At 40.7% G+C, this 23,047-nt stretch overlaps 1 protein-coding gene across 2 annotated transcripts in view; it reads right to left on the bottom strand.

Moving 5' to 3' along the window:
• FRY (FRY microtubule binding protein) overlaps positions 1-17,198 on the bottom strand; it is a 323,193-nt gene extending 305,995 nt beyond the window's left edge. For both annotated transcript variants that reach the window (XM_074959329.1, XM_074959318.1), the window contains exon 1: positions 16,915-17,198. In XM_074959329.1, the coding sequence (XP_074815430.1) occupies positions 16,915-17,119 (205 nt within the window). In that variant the 5' untranslated portion in view covers positions 17,120-17,198. The remainder of the gene's footprint in view (positions 1-16,914) is intronic.
• Between the last annotated feature and the right edge of the window lie 5,849 nt (positions 17,199-23,047).

Below are 23,047 nucleotides of genomic sequence, written 5' to 3'. Positions count from 1 at the left end.
AGGAGAAGGCCCACTTCAGACTGTCAGACACTGTGGATTAAAGAGAATCTCTTAGGAGTAAACTGATAAAGTTTAATGCACTCTAAATGTTATATACAGAAAATAAGCAAATGTACATAGCCCTGCAGCATTCAAATCCTTGGATGTGCAATTCTTCAGTTAATTGGGTGTGGGAAAGTGTAGGCTTTCAAACATTAACACTATTGTTCTGATGCTCAGTTTCATTCTGGTAACTAAAAAAATATTAATTTAAAATCAGTATGATCATAATTTTCAATGAAGACAAAACACTATATCATCACATAGTCACCTATATCTTTCTTAAAGACTCCATCCCACCCAGTTGTCATGTATGATAATTGGGCTTATGGCAATGATTCACAAGATATATTTCGTATGTCTCTAGAGGAGTGGGTGCCTGCCTAGCAAATTAACATATTTTCAACCAAAAGTGGTTATACAGTCCCAAATCTCTGTTTTGGAGTTTGGTCAGGAAGAAGGGAGATCCATTAGGTAAAATATCTCCCCCCACTGCTTCCTGCCAAACCAAACTGCAGTAACAATTTTGGAGCAGCTTTCCATTTTGACTGGGGAGTTCCTGTACAACAGAAATATGGCACCTGCACCCCTCCTCAATCTTTGGTGATAAGCAGAAACTGCTCCCTTGCCACCAGTGACCAGGAGTGAAAAAGCACCCAAAGAAACTGTTAAAAAATGTTAATTCAAAAATTAAGAGAGAGAATGGGCTAAGCATTTGGCAACTTCTCCTGATGCCATGGAGAGGTGATTACTGCACCTTCAGGACAGTAGCTGCCACAGCACATTGTCCAGCCCCACTTGGGGAGATGGGACCAGCATAAGAGTCCGAGTGTGCAGAAACTGAAAACTCATGTATATGCCTAGCTGCTCTGCAACTACTTTCTGCACCCTTTTTTACCCCACCATCACACAGTACATGAGATTTTCTGTGGCTGGGCTAGGCAGCCATTGATATTTCTTTCAGGATTGTGCTCAACATATATTCAGGTTAATTTTTTTAAAATAACTGATACTATCCAAATGCTTTTAGTTCATGAAGTGAGATTTTAGCAAGGGGATAAGTTTAAAGAATACAATATTCTTACATTGTCTTTGGCATCTCTGAAAGCAGGTTTGTAAAGGTAAACTTTAATATTACTCTACTCCCGCCTTTAAAGATACAAGATGAAGAATGATATAAATTAAACTAAATAATTACTGACATTTGTAAGAGTAACCCAGATCTCCTGAGAATAGAATTAATTTAGAAGTGGACACACAAACACATTTTTCACATAAATTCTTTTTTACATTATTTTCTGTGACACAGATTGGGGATATACATGTGTCAAATTGTGAACTCTATGTTGTGTGGTGGAGTTCTCCTTTGTATTGCAATCTTCATTTTGGAGTGGGACTTTTATGTTCTATTACCACCTCCTTTGTGGATTAGAGCATCTATTTTGTAGCAAGGACTTGACACCTAGTGGAAAGATTATGTCTGAAAAGCTATGTCAGAGTCATCAAGTCAAAGGGCTATTGAATTTTCATACATTCATAGATACTAAGGTCAGAAGGGACCATTATGATCATCTAGTCTTACCTCCTGCACAACGCAGGCCACAGAATTTCACCCACCCACTCCTGCGAAAAACCTCTCACCTATGTCTGAGCTATTGAAGTCCTCAAATCTTGGTTTAAAGACTTCAAGGAGCAGAGAATCCTCCAGCAAGTGACCTGTGCCCCATGCTACAGAGGAAGGTGAAAAACCTTCAGGACCTCTTCCATCTGCCCTGGAGGAAAATTCCTTCCCGACCCCAATTATGGCAATCAGCTAAACCCTGAGCATATGGGCAAGATTCACCTGCCAGATACTACAGAAAATTCTTTCCTGGGTAACTCAGATCCCACCCCATCTAATATCCCATCACAGGCCATTGGGCCTATTTACCATGAATATTTAATTACCAAAACCACATTAACCCATCATACCATCTCCTCCATAAACTTATCAAGTTTAATCTTAAAGCCAGATAGATCTTTTGCCCCCACTGCTTCCCTTGGAAGGCTATTCCAAAACTTCACTCCTCTGATGGTTAGAAACCTTCGTCTAATTTCAAGTCTAAACTTCCTGCTGGCCAGTTTATATCCATTTGTTCTTGTGTCCACACTGGTACTGAGCTTAAATAATTCCTCCCCCTCTCCAGTATTTATCCCTCTGCTATATTTATAGAGAGCAATCATATCTCCCTTCAACCTTCTTTTAGTTAGGCTAAACAAGCCAAGCTCCTTGAGTCTCCTTTCATAAGACAAAAAGAAAAGGAGTACTAGTGGCACCTTAGAGACTAACCAATTTATTTGAGCATAAGCTTTCGTGAGCTACAGCTTATGGTCAAATAAATTGGTTAGTCTCTAAGGTGCCACTAGTACTTCTTTTCTTTTTGCGAATACAGACTAACACGGCTGCTACTCTGAAACCTTTCATAAGACAAGTTTTCCATTCCTCGGATCATCCTAGTAGCCCTTCTCTGTACCTGTTCCAGTTTGAATTCATCCTTCTTAAACGTGGGAGACCAGAACTGCACACAGTATTCCAGGTGAGGTCTCACCAGTGCCTTGTATAACGGTACTAAAACCTCCTTATCCCTACTGGAAATACCTCTCCTGATGCATCCCAAGACTGCATTAGCTTTTTTCACAGCCATATCACATTGGCAGCTCACAGTCATCCTATGATCAACCAATACTCCAAGGTCCTTCTCCTCCTCCGTTACTTCTAATTGATGCGTCCCCAGCTTATAACTAAAATTCTTGTTATTAATCCCTAAATGCATGACCTTACACTTTTCACTATTAAATTTCATCCTATTACTACTACTCCAGTTTACAAGGTCATCCAGATCCTCCCGTATGATATCCCTGTCCTTCTCTAAATTGGCAATACCTCCCAGCTTTGTATCATCCGCAAACTTTATTAGCACACTCCCACTTTTTGTGCCGAGGTCAGTAATAAAAAGATTAAATAAGATTGGTCCCCAAACCGATCCTTGAGGAACTCCACTGGTAACCTCCCTCCAGCCTGACAGTTCACCTTTCAGTAGGACCCGTTGTAGTCTCCCCTTTAACCAATTCCTTATCCACCTTTCAATTTTCATATTGATCCCCATCTTTTCCAATTTAACTAATAATTCCCCATGTGGCACAGTATCAAACGCCTTACTGAAATCTAGGTAAATTAGATCCACTGCGTTTCCTTTGTCTACAAAATCTGTTACTTTCTCAAAGAAGGAGATCAGGTTGGTTTGAATGATTCTCTACACAGAAGCCAATGAGCAGAAGAGTGTGGAGCCTGGAACTCCCAAGCTGCAGAATATGGGCCAAAGGGGGAGACAGGCTATTTTCATACAGGGGAGCACTTTTCTGAACAAGCAGCTGACCACAACCACATGCAAGAAGACCAGCCTAAGAAAGCAGAAAGGGCTGCCTAGCTGAAGGATGATTACTCAACACTGATGTCACCCCTTCTGAGAGTCCTTAATTGCGGTGGCGGGGCAGTTTGCAGTCAGGATTTGGTTGTTTTTAAAAGATCTGTAACTCTGTACTGCTTTTAAGAATAAAGCGTCTGTGGTTAAGAAATTCCATCACTCTCACAAATCTTGGGAGACAGGCCAGTCCTTGCCTACAGACAGCCCCCCAACCTGAAGCAAATACTCACCAGCAACCACAGACCACACAACAGAACCACTAACCCAGGAACCTATCCTTGCAACAAAGCCCGTTGCCAACTGTGTCCACAGATCTATTCAGGGGACACCATCATAGGGCCTAATCACATCAGCCACACTATGAGAGGCTCGTTCACCTGCACATCTACCAATGTGATATATGCCATCATGTGCCAGCAATGCCCCTCTGCCATGTACATTGGTCAAACTGGACAGTCTCTACGTAAAAGAATAAATGGACATAAATCAGATGTCAAGAATTATAACATTCATAAACCAGTCGGAGAACACTTCAATCTCTCTGGTCACTCGACTACAGACCTAAAGGTCGCAATATTACAACCAAAAGACTTCAAAAACAGACTCCAACGAGAGACTGCTGAATTGGAATTAATTTGCAAACTGGATACAATTAACTTAGGCTTGAATAGAGACTGGGAGTGGATGTGTCATTACACAAAGTAAAACTATTTCCCCATGTTTATTCCACACCCCCCCCCCCCCACCGTTCCTCAGACGTTCCTGTTAACTGCTGGAAATGGCCCACCTTGATTATCACTACAAAAGGTTTTCTTCTCCCCCCGCCCCCCGGCTCTCCTGCTGGTAATAGCTCATCTTAAGTGATCACTCTCCTTACAGTGTGTATGGTAATACCCATTTTTTCATGTTCTGTGTATATATAAATCTCCTCACTGTATTTTCCATTGAATGCATCCGATGAAGTGAGCTGTAGCTCACGAAAGCTTATGCTCAAATAAATTGGTTAGTCTCTAAGGTGCCACTAGTACTCCTTTTATTTTTGCGAATACAGACTAACACGGCTGCTACTCTGAAACTTTGCTAAGCTTGTCTTCCTTGCTTGCTTGCTACATTGTCCCTGAAGGGGTTAAAATAAAAACTCAGAGCACCTCAGCATGATGAAACTGCAAGGGAGCACGGGCACAGGAGGGCTGGGACACTGATTTTGGGATCTAAGGCAGCTGGACTGCAGGGTCCCACTGCCCAAGAAAGGTGTCAGACACAGGGAAACCCAAAGCTAGGAACAGTGACCAATCAGTACCCAGGCCCAGTGGGGCTTAGAGGATTCAGGGTTGGGTCCACTCACAATAAATTGGTATCTGTCTAGAGGGAGGGAGTAGGCCAACTTGTGACATTCTCTATGCTAAATACAAAAAAACAAAAACAAAAAAAACCCACACAATTTAACACGTAATTTATGAATATAATAACAGGATAAACTACTATAACTCTGAGTCACATGTTATTCTATTGTCAAACAGCAACACATATATGCCATAATATGAAGACAATAGAGGATTTTCAAAAAGCATCTAAGCAACAGAGGCACACACATCCCAGTGAAAGTCAATGGAACCTGTGTTCCTATATCACCTAGGTACTTTTGAAACTCCCACCCAAGGTCTTTAAAAGGGAATTATTAAAGTGTATCACATACTATCGATCAATGTGAACTAAACACTTTTTTTTTTTTGGGGGGGGGGGGGAGGTAGTTTAACCTAAAAAGAAAATTACCACTCAAGCTAATAGTGTAAAGAAAAAAAAAAAAGACAAAGGCTCATAGTGTTTCAGAAACTGCAGCATCAACATGGAGTGATGCCTTGCCCTCAATATGCTTTCAACATTGTAAAGCAGCCAGAAATCTGTGTACCTTAAACCAATAAATAATTCAACTTAAAGGTCTTCATCTTCAGAGGCACTCGTGCAGCAATGACTTCCAATAAACTCAAAGTGGAGATGCTCAGCACCTCTCAGGTTTAGGACCCGATTCAGAAGCCAATCCCAACAAAATAAGTTTTTCCTAACAGAATTTTTTTTTCCAAACTAAACCATAGTTTTGTAGGAGTAAGGACTTTCAGAATGTGTGATGCATCTGGTGAACTTTGCTCATTTTAAAAGTGAGACACAAACAGATCTGTCTAGAGATAGGCATTGTTAATGCACAATAGATACTGTAAAGGCTTCTTCACACAACTGTGTCAGAACATATTTATCTTGACAAGCAATATATCTGTCCTTCCAGCTAACTGCAGGTAATTCCAGTAACCTTTTTCTGAGCACTCTGTATTACCTAGCATAGATTCTATTACACATTAATTTTCCATTAAACAATATATTTATTAAAAATAATACAAGCAAAGGATTATTTGAACCTAAAGAGAGAGAATGTTTATTTAGTACTGCATTTCATTTGTACATTTATTTTTGAAAATACAAAATCAAATATTTTTAGAAATTCCTGAAACCCTAGCTTTTAATAAACTTTTTTTTTTAAATTTGAGGGAGGTAATATACATTAAAGAAATAAAAAAAGAAAATACTGAAAACTTGTATTCTTTGGGTTATAAGATCATCTGGTTATTTAACTTGGATGAGGTTTTACATACCGTGTGTCTCCTTTTTGAAGGTACAAGGCCATGTGACTGATCAACAGCTCTGATAAGATAGCTACCTACCATATACATAGAGCAAGCCTACAAGTAAGCAAGTACTATACAAACAGTAAACACCGAATGATTAACTTGTAGTATATAGACCTATGCAAAAGTCAATATGAGGCATAAAGGCAAATTTTCCCCTCACTAGCCACATAGATTAGATAAAAAACACAGAAAAACAAAGGAGAAACCACAAAGGTTAGGAAGAAGGTTAAACAAGCAGCACTAAGATAACCCTTAAGTCCACTTCTTCAAAAAGCATTTTGTTTGCCCTAGGTGTTTTCATTACTCCAGAAGTATTCCTTTAAAATTTTGAGAAGGATGAATATTTCTGATGTTTAATGAAATACTCCAGATTTTATCAGCTCTATAAAAATGTAATTCAGACAAATTTTCTGTCATATTAGCACGATAACACTATTTTGTGATTGAAGAGTATGTACAGTTTGATGTGGAATCTACACTCAAAGTACATTAGGAGCAAAGAGATGGAAAAGACTATTTTCTAAGGACTTCTGAACATAGACTTTTAAAAATGAACTATAAATATCTATGTCTACTAACTACTATAATTTACTGCATTTGAAATTAATTGTTTTTCATGTTTTTGTTTCAAATTCCGATGTTGCTCTCTAATTTCTAACTAACACCTTTATACAGCTATAACTCATTCTATAACAGGCATCTGTTGAAGAAAAAACAGTAGCAAACATTCGTTTAAAAGCTTTCTTCAAAATGAAGGGATATTTTGTTATATACAGAAATCTACACATTTCCCATCAAAGGACATACATTCAGTATATGCTCTAAATTAAAATTTCAGTATATTTTTCAATTATTATCCTCTAGATAAAACACTGTACAAATGAAGAGTCAAACAAGTAAAATGTATTACTGGGCCAGATTCTTTTTTTGCATTCTAGCCCCAAGACAGATTTATCCTATGCTGGGAAGCAAATCCATGCTGAGAATCTGGTAACTGGCTCCCTGAGGCTCCCCTCCCACCACCACGAGGAAACTTAGGGCTTGTCTACACTGGCAATTTACAGCGCTGCAACTTTCTCACTCAGGGGTGTGAAAAAAACACACCCCTGAGAGCAGCAAGTTTCAGCGCTGTAAAGCACCAGTGTAGACAGTGCACCACCACTGGGAACTACGCCCCCAGCGCTGATAGCTACACCCCTCACGAAGGCCTGGGTTTTTTAGGGGGCTGGGAGACCTCTCTCTCAGCGCTCTGCCGCGACCACACAAACCACATTAAAGCGCTGCCGCAACAGCGCTTTAGCATTGCCAGTGTAGACTAGCCCTAGTACAGCAATGAATCTAAACCACCAGGTGTTGTTTAATTTCCAATATATTACTTAAGATGGGATATAGCCCACTGTCCATCTAATGGACTTTTTTCACAGGACTACCATCTTGGCCTAAAAATGTGTTTTAGCACCAGTAATAAGAGATCGTGACCCTACAGCAAGGGGAAACTATACGACACCAACATGCAAGGTAAAAAAGTAGCCATAGTAGCAACTCTCTCATCTTTTTCATCTTCACCTTCAGGCTGATTCTCCAATGGAAATGGAGAGCCTCCTTGATGTTCCAAACACAACCTGAGACTAAGGTGGTGCCATCTTCATCATAGGCCTAATGGAAGATCAAGTGATCTATCTACATAGTCCTTAAGCACCAAAAGCAGTAATACCAATGAATGAAAAAAGAAAACAAATTTGACAACCATATCCATCAGACCTGTTTAGATTTAGAATCTAAAGCTTTCCTTAGAATCATGGACAAATTACATTCAAAAGAAATAGCAAAGGCTTAAAATGATGAATAATAAGGAGGCATATGAATGTGCGAGTGCAAAATTAAAATGTGCAAAAGCAAAAAGGCAAAAGTTTTATTCACAGAAAAAATCAAATTGAGAACAACTGCCATTTATTCAGATTCTTATTTATAAAATTGTGACATTCTCACACCAATTTAGCAATTTTGGAACAGGATTAAATAAAACAGAAAAGAAAATGGTTTGAATTAAAGCAAGTTTACTATGAAGTAGCTAATAAAATGTGGAAAATATCAGTTTAACACATTTTTTCCTTTAGCAGAAAATTTAGCTATAAAATGTTTAGAGGATAATGAGTCTTGGGTCAGGAGATTTTGGTTCTACTTTTCAAAGTGTTCCTGTGTGCACTTGAACAAGTCACTTAAGCATTCTATGCCTCAGTTTCCCAGCTATAAAATGGGGATACACTGAAGCACATGAATTACTTCCCTAGCTTACAAGTTTTGGAGGGGAAAAGTAGAAGAAAAGGGAGAAGGAGACCAAGGATGGATTGAGTTAAATCAAAGCAATAATTTTAAATCAGCAAGCAAAGCTACTTGATTTAAACTACTACAGAAAATTCTTTCCTGGGTATCTGGCTGGTGAATCTTGCCCATATGCTCAGGGTTTAGCTGATCGCCATACTTGGGGTCGGGAAGGAATTTTCCTTCAGGGCAGATTGGAAGAGGCCCTGGAGATTTTTCACCTTCCTCTGTAGCATGGGGCACGGGTCACTTCCTGGAGGATTCTCTGCTCCTTGAAGTCTTTAAACCACGATTTGAGGACTTCAATAGCTCAGACATAGGTGAGAGGTTTTTCGCAGGAGTGGGTGGGTGAGATTTTGTGGCCTGCGTTGTGCAGGAGGTCAGACTAGATGATCATAATGGTCCCTTCTGACCTTGGTATCTATCTATAAATAATTGATTTTAATTATGCTTTTAATTTGTACTTTTTAAAGTATTTTCTAAAAGAAAGGCTCATTCTCATTGGTTGGTAACCATTACAAGTTGATTTGCAACTAAACATAATATTTTACACTTCAGGGAATTCTGGACCAAAAAAATAAAAATTCTACACACAATATTTTAAAATTCTGCAAAATGTATTCATCAATAAATAAATATAGAGGCTCCAGCATGGCAGTGGGAAGCACAGGCCACTGGCTGCATGGAGGTGGGAGATCACCCTGCAGCTCCCTTCCCCCTCCCTCCAGGACACGGACTTGGTGGTGAGGCTGTACCCGACCTTGATTCAGTGCAAAGGCCAGGCCTGCCCCACCCCAGAAACACTTAAGGGCCATGCCCCTCCACGCCAGATGTACCCAGTGTGTGCAGGCAGGCTCAGCCGAGCAGGATCCGCGTGTGGAGGGGCTTAGTGTGGGGGGATCCGCGTGTGGGTGAAAGGGTTTTGTGTGGGGCAATCTGGGTGCGGGCAGCTCAGTTTGGAGTCTGGGTGTGGGGAGGGATCTGGATGCACAGAATCTCATGGGGGGGCGTGGTGTCCGAGTGCAGGGGCAAAGGACTCTGCGGGTGTGGAGGTCCAAGTGAAGGTGGTTAGGGTTCAGCATGGGGGGGGGGGGGAGTATGAGGGAATGGGCCTTGGCAGGGGGTTTAGGTGCTGGGGGAGTGGTCCTGGTGCAGCCGGTTAGAGCTCAGTAGGGTTGGGGTCCAGGTGCATAGGGAGTGGGGCTTGTTGGGGTGGGAGTTCAACTGCAGGAGGCACAGCGGGGGGTGGTCTGGGTTCAGGGGTGGGGGTCTGGATGAAGGGGGGTTTCTGGATGCCAGAGATGTGGGGTCAGGTGCAGGGAGCTCTGGGTGTGGGGGATGAGGCTTGGTGGCAGGGTCTGGGTATGTGGGGGATCCAGATGCACGGGAGCTGGGTGAACGGGAGAGCAGCTCCCCGTACAGTGACCCCTCCCCCTGTGGCTGAGGAGTGATGGGGGCAGGAAGCGGAGGAGGGGAATGCAGAGCTGGGTGAGGTTTCAGGGTGCAGGGTCTGACCCAGCTCCAGCCACTCTGTGCAGAGGAAGTGTGCTCCTCCCCCACACCCAGCCCAGATGGGACTAGCAACTGAGCTCAGCACGGGTACGAGCCACCAGCCAGGACATCTCCAGCCCTGGGTGGGGTTATGGAGGGCCGGCTGTGGGTGGGGGGCTTTGGCAGGGCAGGTGCAAGAGGGCTCTGGATGCAGAGTATAAGGCTCAGTGGGGTGGGGGTGCAGAGGGCTTGGGGGGGAGTTGTGGGTGCAGGGGGCGGTGAGGCTCAGCAGGGGAGTCTGGGTATGGGGGAGTCCCCAGCCTCATGCCTCTCCCGCCCAGTGAGTTCTCTCTTTGCTGGCTGCTCCGGGCACGCAAAACGACATGTCTGCCCAGCTAGGGAGGGCTGTGTGACCGCTCTCTGCGCCTGTGCAGTGGCTTAGAATTTCCTCAAGAGTTATATTTACATGAAACTTGGTGCTTCATTTTTCTAACCCAGAAGATACAGTGTATCCATACACATTTATTTAGGAAATTATACATCTTAATTTGCATTAATTCAGATTTTTAATTGTTTACATTTTTATTAGTTAGAAGGTGTTGAATGATGCATTTCTTAATTACTAGATTAAATTTTTACTTGCAATTTGTGTAACACTCTATTTAGATGAAAATTGGAATTAAATTAAAATGCACAAACAGCATTTTAATAATTTTTATTAAATAAATTACCTTAAACATAAGCTTATTTTTTCTCATCAATACATATTTTGCATTCAAAATTGATTTATTAAACAAAGGAAGTATTATCTGTCGTTAGTGAATTGAACTGACCATTTCTGGTCACCATGCCCTTCAAGATTTTAGTACTAGTAGATCTCATCATCCCACACCTAGTTTTTATTCATCGGCTAGAAGAGGAAAACAAGCTTTCCTTCTTTTTCAGTTTCCAACCAGTTTCTTAACTTTAAATGAACTAGTGAGAGACGACCCATAACTCCTGATAGTGGGGGGACACAATTTAAAGGTTCGGTCACCCCCGGAAGAGCTCGAGTCACGCCCCACACCGTTTAAGCCCGCCCCCCTCACCCTCAGTCTCCTCTCCAGAAAAGCAGTGGCCCCTCCCTGCAGCTCCCAGCTGTTGCTCCTGCCTGCTTCTCCCCGCGGGGCGCAGTTTGCCTGCTCCGGCAGCTGCTGTGCAGGGAGGGGGCCCAGATGCACCAAGTGACTGAGCGGGGCCAGAAAACTCTGGCAGAAATCGGTGGGGGGGGCACATAACCTTGCATACCTCCTCCACCATCTGGAGACCTTTGGGAGAAGCAAGTCCTGTCTCCCTTCTGCTTTCTCTGCCTGGTGCTGTCTGCAGCATTAGGCCCTAATTTACAACTACTGTCCATCATCCTGAACTTGATTATGCATTGGCGCACTGCCCCATTGAAGCTAACGGGCCTTCGCATGCACAGCAATACACCCACACAGATCACAATGCAGTATCAAGGTTTTAGAAATGACATAACTTCTTTTAACTTAGTATAGATTTAGTCAAACAGGAAGTAGGATTGTTCATATTTTAATAAAATGAGAATATTACTTTATGTCTTCTTTAAATCAAGACATGTATTACATTTACAATTTGTAGCATCCTTATTAAAAGTAATTAGATTGTGAAATTTCTACTGAGAGTTAGGTAGGCAACGTCAACATCCCCACCCATAAATGACCTTGCCTAGTTTAACCTGTGGTAAAACTATAGTTTCTTGTCACCACTATGGACTATACACTCATGGCTTTTAACAGTTTACTAATTCATCATTTATTAATCGTCTTCAAAACAAGACAATACACCATTCATTTTTTAATAAGATACCACCCAGACAAAGGCTGCATCAAGGGCTAGTATATAGAATCAGCCCTATCAGCTCAGATCTGGTCATACTGAACCAATAGCTCTTGCGGCATGAATTCCTCCATCCATATGAACAGATGTTAACTGTAAAGTTTAATTATAATCTCTAGGGCCTGTCTACACTACATAAAGAACTATATGTTAGCACAGTTCTCAACATAGGTAGGAGAGTCCTTGCTACGCTACATTCTTTATTACCAGGCATTCAGACACTATTAGACTAAATATTCAGAGCAGTGTTGCCAGTCAGGATGTGGAATATATATGGTGAATTTAGTACACGGTTTTCCTGTCATCATTATTAGTTGGTCACTGATATGATCATTCGATTTACTCTCGAATTAAGCATACATACACAGAAAAGCAAATCTGCATCTTGAAGTTTTGAAATTTTTAGGATGCGAATTTACAATGCTTCTTAAGTGATATCATTCTTGTGTTCAGCAATCCTACCAATTTGATCAATCATTTGCTAATGCCAGTGGAAGATTTGTGGTTGACTAGTATCTTCTATAGGAGCATAACACATTATTACAGAAGGGCATGCAGCATTTTTATCCATTTAATGCTCATTCCAACTCCAAAAAAATCAAAATAAAGAAATCAAACAAAATTGAACCATAAAAAACTCCCACTCCAAGCAGAGTCTTTACTCTGAGAAGGAAGAAGAGTGAGAAACTCAATGAAGTCTACTAAGAATTCCTCTATTGCTACTGATTTTACATGGGAGGTGCTCAGATGTTATGCTGATGAACAGCAGTATAAAAACCCTAAGATAGACATGAACAGCAGTCAATATAAAAATGCTTTCTGACTTCCATTACATTGGATATGGTCCTTAATTCCCAGTGAAACCAATGGGAGTTTTACATGCAAAAAGACTGAAGAATTAAGCCCACAGGGTTTGTTTTCAAGTGTTTAAAATAAGATATCACTTGGGGGCCACATACTCTCCAATATTATAATGTGCAATTCCTATTGGCAATGCATAAGGACAGCATATGGGCCTTTAGTTTGTTACAATTCAATCTACTGGTCTTTGTTCCAAATTAAAAAATTTCCTTGCAGGTAGAAATTCCACAAAACCTTTTGGTACTATTTAGGGGTGGACAATCAGGTCAATAAAAAATATGTACACATCTTGCAAAGTTAAATTCCTAGTCTTTAGAGGAAAAATTGTTCCAAAAGTTTGAATTTCAAAGAACTGAAAAATCAGTTGCTTTAAAAAATGTCTTAATACATTTTAATCCTTTGACAAGGTTCATTACTAGGGCGCTACCAAATTCATGGTCCATTTTGGTCAATTTTGCGGTCATAGGATTTTAAAAATCATAAATTTGATGATTTCAGCTATTTAAATCTAAAATTTCACGGTGCTGTAATTGTAGAGGTCCTGACCCAAAAAGCAGTTGTGCTGGGGTCACAAGGTTATTGTTGGTGGGGGTTGTGGTACTGCTACCCTTACTTCTGTGCTGCTGCTGCCTTCAGAGCTGGACAGCTGGCGAGCAGTGGGCCCTACCAAATTCGTAGCCATGAAAAATGTGTCACAGACTGTGAAATCTGGTCTCCCCCCATGAAATTTGGTCTTTTGTGTGCTTTTACCCTATACTACACAGATTTCATGGGGGAGACCAGTGTTTCTTAAATTGGGGGTCCTGACCCAAAAGGAAGTTGCGGGGGGGGGGTCACAAGGTTATTGTAGGAAGGTTGCGGTATTGCCATCCTTACTTCTGTGCTGCCTTCAGAGCTTGGCGGCTGGAGAGCGGCAGCTCTCCACCAGCAGCAGCAGAGCAGAAGTAAGGGTAGCAGTACTGCAACCTCCCCTACAATAACCTTGCAAACCACCCCCCCCCCCCACCAACAACCCCTTTTTGGGTCAGGACCCCTACAATCACAACACTGTGAAATTTCAAATTAAAATAGCTGAAATCATGACATTTACGATTTTTAAAATCCTATGACTGTGAAATTGACCAAAATGGACTGTGAATTTGGTAGGGCCCTATGTATAGTATAGGGTAAAAGCACACAAAAAGACCAAATTTCACAGGGGGGAGACCAGATTTCACTGTCTGTAACGCATTTTTCATGGCTGTGAATTTGGTAGGGCCCTATTCGTTACTTTTACTTGTGGTAAGCATTTTTCTCCTCTTCTCTCCTCCTTCCCCCCTCCCCCCCCAACCTTTATCCTGCAGCCAAGAAGCACATATAGTAAACTGATTTCAGAGTAGCAGCCGTGTTAGTCTGTATTTGCAAAGAGAAAAGGAGGACTTGTGGCGTGTAGGGCACCCCTGCCTGGGTGTGTGTGAAGGACTACCTTTGGGGGGGAGCGGGAAAGAAGGCAGGCAGGCAGACACATCAAGTGCTCTCCAGAGTTTCAGTTTTCATTTATTTAAAAAAGTCTCTAGTTCTTATGATTGTGACTAAAATGTGAAATGAGTCTAACCAGTGCAGACACCTGTCTGAGTCTGCACAGAGTCTGAAACAAGAGATCTGATGTATGAAGTGCCCCATTCATCTTAAGGGGTGATAACTTAGATGCCTTTAAGTGTTATCACTGTTAATTATTTCACTGCTCAAAGCACATCAAGAAGGAAGGAAGGAGAAGAAGGTTTATATTATGAATATCTACACATATCCCAAACCTTGGGGTGCAGAGAGGAGTGAAGGACTAGCAAGGGAAGAAGGGAAGGAGAAAATGCGGAATATGTTTACATTAAAAATATAACAACACATGGTGAGGTTGGAGCAAGGGGACACGATTGATTTTACCTTTCTGAAGGGGGCATTCAGCCTTCAAAAGTCTGGGAAACACTTCAGTAAATCAGGACTGCAGAACATTTGAGTCATCAGTATAATTCCATTTCCATTCTACTCTATATTTACATCAGTGACAATCTTCTTAGCATATGTGCAACATATGTGACCAGGATTCATCAGTGACAATGAGAGGAGTCTAGAAGGCTTTTAAAACTTTTCTTACATTAGATTATTTCTAAAAATTTATCAACTGAAAATTCTACATATAGAGTGATGAAGTTCCAGATAAAGGAACAGACCACATTTCTCCACCCCACTCCACCTACAGCTTGGAGCCAGCAATTTGCATTACTTTTCAGTCACTGTGCACTGTAACATTGCTGCAGTGCATTTCATAAGCGTTGTGGCAGCATTCCAGATGCACAAAGCATTTTAGAGAATTCAAGTCTGAGACAGCACAAACCTTGTGAGGACAAATGCTGGTGTGAGTGATTTTGAGGAAGGGGAAATAATGTAGTGGCAAACAGAAAGTGTAGTCTTTTGTCCAAGATCACCCTGGATGGGGTGAGGGGAGGGTATAAAAGGAAAAGGAGCAAAGCTGAATGGACACAAGAGCATAAGATCAGATCAGAAAGAAGAGAATGATACTGGGTATGGTTACATCCAAATGAAAAAAGTTGGTAGACAGGGAAGAACAAAGAAGAGGTACAATGGGGAAAGAGAAAGAGAAAAAAACAAAAAGAGGAAAACAAGAGAATGCAATAAAGGCAAGAAGAAAATAGGGTAGATACAGAGACAAAAGAAAAGGAAAGATAAGATAGACTATAGTTTGACAGTCACACAGGCAGCACTGCCTCAGGAAGAACCGGTTCAGGCACTGGGAAGTGGTGGAGCTACAGGGCATGCCTGAGTCACCTGACATAAAGCTATTGTAGGAAATGTATTTTTTAAGAGCAAAAATAAAAGGGAAAAAAAAGAGAAGGAAGGGGGCCTTATTTCCTTTAGTGTTCAAATGCTTCTTAACTGATTTTACTTTTCAAAAATATTAAAGTGAGAAGCCCCCTATCATTCCTGTAACTCGATTTTAAGATTCTAAACCCTGAGCAAATTTCACTTTTCTCTGGCATCTGGTCTCCTTTCTCTTACCCTTGCTCCTATTATGATTGTTCAGCTCACCATATGAGCAGAGCTTTGCCTCTGGTTCCCTTATACGTCTAGCGGCCTCTAAGGAAAACACCCCACGATTTTAAAAATAAAAATCTCAACAGTTGCTCTTTGGTAAGTGTCTGCATTACAGCCCCATTCCCCAAAGAGGATTTGGGAATTTAAATCAATCTGATTTTTTCAGCTGAAAATAAGATACATATATTTTCTGAAACAAGTTTTGTTCCTTGGAATAAGGATTGTATTTGCTTTGATTATTTCACTGAGATACACTTCCAGTTTCTACGGGAATGACATAAATATTGATTTTTTTTCTAACCATTTTAAATCATCTGGTAAAAAAATCTCATAATAGGTCCGAATACTGCTCTGCAACAGATGCTTCCATGTTTTCCTCCTAATCTCTTGCTTATTTTAGACACTATTTATAGATTTTTTAAGGTATATATTTTATTCTGACTGAAATATACGGATCCAGCTTGTTCATAAATTTTAACAACCAGAGGTTAAACTGAATCATTTACTACAAATATCTTCAGGCTCCAATGCAAGACAGGAATTCAAAGCATGCATTCGAGTATTTAATGGTTTTAATTTCTGGCTACATAAAAACCACCAGCTTCACTGAACAAGTCCATGCTTCTCCCACATCCCAACAAAAAGAAAAAGAGACACTGAAATAATTAGAAGTGCAAGCTGGATATCTCAGTATCAAAATTAAATAGTTAATTAGCTGTGCTCTTTGTAAATCTGATTGATTAAACCCAGAATTGTAAGCATTGTAATACATGGAAATTATTTTTTTAATGGTAAGCATTAACATACCAAGCAAACAATATGAAAACAAAAAGCCCAAGAATGCTGTCTTTTTAGTTACAGTTTAGACCGGTGTGTGTCATGCTGCTGTACTACAAACAACAGCCATATTTCTTCTGTCTTATAAATCTTAGACAACACCTGTAGATAGATTTTATATTGAACATAGTCCATCTAATAACTGTTTTAAATAATCACTGAATTCCTCAAATATCATCACAAAGTTTAAAGAGGTACTGCACCAATCTACTAGTAAACATAGCATGTCCTACCTGGAAAAATAGAAGGTCTTTTCTTAGGGCGCCTTGGGTGTATAGGTTCTAAATTCTTAATATTTCTTTGAAACTTTCCTTTAATGTCATTTCCTAGGAGGAGGTCTGGTGGTAGGCTGCTCCGTCTTGTTGATTTATAATCAGTGTGATATGAATTCAGTTTACTCTTAGTCCTAGAGCATAAATTGTCGTCATCAATTGCCATTATAGCAGACTAATTTGTAAAGCTACCCCAGCATAAGACCAAACAGTAAAAATCTGCACACTCAAAGGCTTATTTGATGGTGGTTAAACTCCTAAGCAACACCTGATGTTCTCATGCCTAACTCTGCACTTGTTTGGTAAGTTTAGCAAGTTGATAGGCGTGGGCTAAAACAGGTGTAGAATTACTATGTAGCCCCTCCTTTCAATGCTTAAACAACACAGGGGAGGAGACACACTGAAATCATTAGATTAAAAGGTTTTGGATCTCTAGAAAGATTCAACAAATCTGAACTCACCAGCTCCTGCTGCATAAAAGGGAAAATTTGCTTAATAACAGCCACTGTATGGGGTACTAGATGCATCCGATGAAGTGAGCTGTAGCTCATGAAAGCGTATACTCAAATAAATTTGTTAGTCTCTAAGGTGCCACAAGTACTCCTTTTCTTTTTGTATGGGGTATTGTACTTCATGTTTCATCAACTGTATTTCACAGTTCAGTTCATTAATGTTTTATCAGCATGACAAACTAAACAAGTTGTTGCTCAACTGTTAAACAAACAACAACAAAAAGCACAGACCCTCCAGGTATCTGTCAGGGGAAGGAAGGTACAGTTTGACCAGTGTGTTTGGGTTTTTAGCTGGGGCCTGTGTCCATCTGTCTCAGAATGAGTGTTACTGTCTGGCCAGAAGTAGAGCACATTTTGAGAGTAATGCCCCAGAGATTTTTACGCTCAATTTCTGTATTAGTTTGGTTTCTACTCTCAGAACCACTGTGGCTTGTTTTCTCAACAACATAGTGTTTCTGAGATTATATATCTCTAATTATTTAGGCTTCGTAATATATATACACACACACACATACCTACATACTCTCTCTCTCCGCACCCCTGCCCCAAGAACAATTTTAATAAATGGCAGACATAGCAGAGACATTGGGAAGGAGCAGTAATAACATTATTCCTTAACTGTAGCCAGGGTTAAAATGTGGCAGCCTAAATAGAAGTTTACTATTTTGATATATTCTGTACATATAGAACATATTTACAGACAGACAGAGAGGTCTGCACAATTTCCATTTAACAAAAAAGTAGGGATAACCTGCCACTGAAACCACATGATGTTTGCACAAACCTTTCAACAAAATCTTTTTGCTGTCTTTGGATTCTAGAAAGGCAAAAAGAAGTGTCAGTGCATCCATGTCTTTGCTAGAGTTTTGTAAATATACAGACAAAATTCACTAGTAAAAGAAAGTCATCAAAAGTCAGCACCATTGCAATTGCCATAAAACCATTCACTGAGTTTGTCTGACATTTGTATTATTTTAGGGGTTCATATAAACCTGAAGACTGATGGGAGTGAAGGTGCAAAACCATGTGAACTGAATCTGCCAGAAAAGTTCAAACTTGTGCAAAAGAGAAGCCAGCAGATATTTCACTGTTGAAATAACAACTTTTAATAAGCCGTTGGTGAACAAGCAGGGTGGCAATTCTACAAGTCTCAGTAGCCAGTCTTTAGATGACTGATGTTAAACAGACCCTGTCACAACATTACACTGCCTCTGCAGAGGCTCCTCCTTTCTTTCTTTGAAAGATTTCCTCGGCTTTCAAAAGAAGGATTTTCATATTGTTTTGCAAGGTGCACAGATTTAAGAGTTTGTCAACAGGATCATGATTCTATGAACTTTTAAACAATTTTAATCACTGGATTCAGATAGTTGGGGATCTGAAGTTCATCAAGGCTCCCAGGTGTGTTCTACTAACACCATGCACCTATAACAGGAAAAATTAGAACTAAATAAATGGCTGGACATCCCAATGTGACAGCTGGGATGCTTTAACTTTAGCCTGATTAAAGTGAAGGTGGTAGCTAGCCTCAGGGAACAGAGGTCCTTAAGATATTTGCAGATTGTGGCTTCTTTCCAAAATGAGAGATCCATTAATGCCAAAAGTTGGAATGGGTCATTGTCTTGGATCCATGCCTTGCTACTGGTTGGAACGGAGGCTGTGGACAGAAATCTAGAGTGAGACAAGCCAGAAGTGGTTTACTTTACTGTGTTTGGGGCTTAGACCCACTTCTGCACACAGGCCTCGAAAGGACAGACAAGTTCTTCCACAGTGCATTTCCAAAAGAATTCATATAGTGGTGCAGTTTAGTGCAGTGCTAAGAACCATGGGATAAGCATCCAGAAAAGTCCTAGTGCCTCACATGAGTGAGTACATCTCCAGTCTGCATACAGCAATTCGAGTATACCTTTGCACTGGAAACGCTCACACACAAGCTAGGCTAACCTGGGTGCTGATCACCAGAGTTAACTCTGCAGTGAAGAAATACCAAAGAAAGGAGTTTATAGCTCTAGGCTGTTACATTCACCAAACATTTCAGTGATAAAGGTCTGTTTGTTTTTTTCTTAAGTTCCTCAAAAATAATCTACCACTCAGATCAACATATCAATACCTTCAGGCCAATAACTATGTAAATACCCTGAGCCTTCATGACTGGTCATTACTTGAAGCTAAAGCTGCCTTAACTAAAAAATGATCCACTTTCAAAATCATATCCAGATTGTACTGGAGCTAAGGCCTTGTCTACACTTGGAAATTTACTAAAATAGCTATTCCAGAATAATTATTAAGACCCTGTGTGATCACTCTTATTCTGGAATAAGAGTGCCTTTTTCTGACTGAGTTTAATCTATTTTCACATGATACCAGAATAGTTATTTTGGTAAACGTCCAAGCGTAGACAAGCCCTCAGTAAGAGAGGAGGCAAAACAGCATTGGTAGAACTAAAAGTGGGCCTAAATTAATTAGATTAAAAATTCTAATTTTTAGAAAAGGGAAAAAGCTGTTAGTATGATTGTTCCATTATAAATTACCTTTGAAAGCTTCTGTACTATAAAAAAATGCACTATGATGTGCCCTGGCAAGTGCTGGAGAGGATGTGGAAGGAAGGGACACACACATATGATTGTCAGGAGCGGCCTGTGATACGAGATTTTTGAAAATAAATCTTTTCAATTATACAGAACGTTACCAGTAAATAAATACGATTAATTCCCCAAACCCTAATTTCGCCTGATATCGAGACTAGAGGAAATTTCATTTAAATGAGACAGAAGTTAGTAGCTCAAATTGTACCAACATCAAGACATGTAGTTGCACTGTATTGGAAACAGATTCTAGTAAAGGAGCAATAGCTAAATCAATTGGAAGAAATACAGCTAGATAAATTCTCAGCCAACAATTAGCAGAAAATATAAGTATTATGATTCCCCCTGAACTAATCTAAACTGGGACTCCATTATAAAACTACTTCCAGCCCTGACAAGGAAGCAAACAAACTGTGAAGGAGGAGTAGCAGTTAAGGAGAGCTGAACTACAAAATCAATTATTAAAAGAGCGGGGAAACCCAGGGCAACATCATGGTAAAAATATCCACAACACAAGAACGGGTAGTAATGGGGGACGTTAGCTACCCAGACATCTGTTGGGAAAGTAATACAGCAGAACACAACTTCAAAAAAGTTCCTGAAACATATTGGGGATAACATTTTGTTTCAAAAAGTGGAGGAAGTAACCAGGAGGATAGCCATTTCAGACATGATTCTGACTAACAGGGAGGAATTGGTTGAAAATCTGAAGGTGGAAGGCAATTTGTGTGAAAGTGATCATGACATCATAGATTTCATGATTCTAAGGAAAGGAAGGAATGTGAGCAGGGGAATAAGGACAATGGACTCCAAAAAGCAGACTTTAACAAACTCAGAGAACTGGTAAGTAAGAGTCTGAAAACTATCCCAATGTGAAAGAAAGATAGAATAGTAAGAGGCCAATATCCGAAAATGAAAAAAGAATCCTAAAAATTGAAAATATGGGAAAGTCGCCAAAGATGAGCTCAAAAGAATAGAGGGACAAAATCAGAAAGACTAAGGAAATGAGTTGCACTGAGTAAGAGATATCAGACAATAAGAGGAGGTTCTATAACTACAAGAGAAAGAAAAATGTAGGTCACTACAAAGTGGAGGAGGAGATCCAATAACAGATGACATCAAAAAGGCTGAGGTGTTTAATGGCTATTGTGCTTCAGTCTTCACTAAAAAGGTTAATACTAATTAGATACTTAACACAATTAATATTAACAACAAGGGGGAAGGAACACAGGCCTGATCAAATTCATCCTTGGCGTGATGAAGTATCCACCCCACACAAGCCCTAAATAAGTTAATGTGGGCCAAAAGGAGCCAATTCACTTCAGATGCTGCACTTGGAGGAGAGCAAGAATTGATAGGACAAAAAGGCAGATGAAACCGTCTTAGCGCAGGAGCTGGGACAGGATTATAAACCAGGAAGGGGCTGCAGGGATGAGGTCTGCAGTCACTCCTTAGAGGGAAAGGGAGTTGGCCAGGGACAAGGAGGAGTTCCCAGGGGATAGTAAGACCTGGCTTAGGGAGTCTTGCAAAAGGCTAAGACAGGTGAAGTAGCCATGGAGAGCAAAGGAATCTCCAGTAGTAAACCAGAGACAGGCAAGGAGATAGAGAAGTGGGGTAGGAAGAACCAAGGGAAACAGCAACAGGGTCTCAAACTAGGGGTATATCTACCCTACCCGCCGGATCAGAGGGCAGTGATCGATCCAGAGGCGGTCGATTTATCGCGTCTAATCTAGATGCGATAAATTGATCCCCGAGCGCTCTCCCATCGACTCCTGTACTCCACTGCCGCGAGAGGTGCAGGCAGAGTTGACGGGGGAGCGGCAGCAGTCGACTCACCATAGCGAAGACACCACGGTGAGTAGATCTAAGTACATCAACTTCAGCTACGTTATTCACATAGCTGAAGTTGCATAACTTAGATCGATCCTCCCCCCCAAGTGTAGATCAGGGCTAAGTACACTTAGATTGCTAGTCTCAGGGCCCTGGGCTGGAACTCAGAATAGCAGGGAGGCCTGGATTTCCCTACCAGCCATGAGGAAAGTGATACAGGATCTAGAGACATGGAACAGAAGACTGTCTGAGGTGGCATCTGGACAGCTTGTCCAGTGGGATTTTGTTACCCTGGAATGGGGGGACTCTATAGTGACCTTCCAGAGGGCTGAATCATCCCAAGGTGGGGGGGGAGGGGGGACAACAGTGTGAGCAACCAACAGAAGGGTGTGCCAGATGGGGTGAGAGCTAATTCCCAGAACCAGGCCACAAGGTGGCGCACCTGCAGCGCGGAGAGCCCTTCACACTAGCGTACTTAAGGAACAATCCCAGAATGATTGGCAATTATCTTTGAGAAATCATGGAAGACTCATGAAATACCTCTCTTTAAAAAGGGGAACAAAGAGAGCCTGAGTAATTATAGACCAGTCAGCCTAACTTTGATAATTGGAAAGATACTGGAACACATTATTGAACAATGAACTTGTAAACACCTAGAAGATAATAGGGCTATAAGTAACAGCCAACATGCATTTGTCAATAACAAATCATGCCAAACCAACCTAATTTTCTTCTTTGACAGGACTACTAGCCTAGTGGATGTGGGGAAGTTGTAGGTGTTATATATATTGATTTTAGTAAGTCTTTTGACAGTTCCACATGACATTCTCATAAGCAAATTGGTCTAGATTAAATTACTATAAAGTGGGTGAATCACTGGTTGAAAAAACACACTCAAAGAATAGTTATCAATGGCTCACTGTTAGACTGGGAGGATGTATCCAGTGGGATCCTGCAAGTGTCTGTACCAAGTCAGGTATTACTCAATATTTTCATTGATGACTTAGATAATGGAGTGTAGTGTATGCTTATGAAATCTACAGATGGACGCCATCCTGGGAAGGGGTTGCAAGCATTTTGAAAGACAGAATTATAATTCAAAACTACTTCAACAAATTAAAGAATTGGTCTGAAATCAACAAGATAAAATTCAAAAAAGACAAGTGCAAA

Source organism: Natator depressus, chromosome 1 (genome assembly GCF_965152275.1).
Source record: "Natator depressus isolate rNatDep1 chromosome 1, rNatDep2.hap1, whole genome shotgun sequence".
Lineage (NCBI taxonomy): Eukaryota > Metazoa > Chordata > Testudines > Cheloniidae > Natator > Natator depressus.
This window is presented reverse-complemented; position numbering and strand designations above follow the sequence as displayed.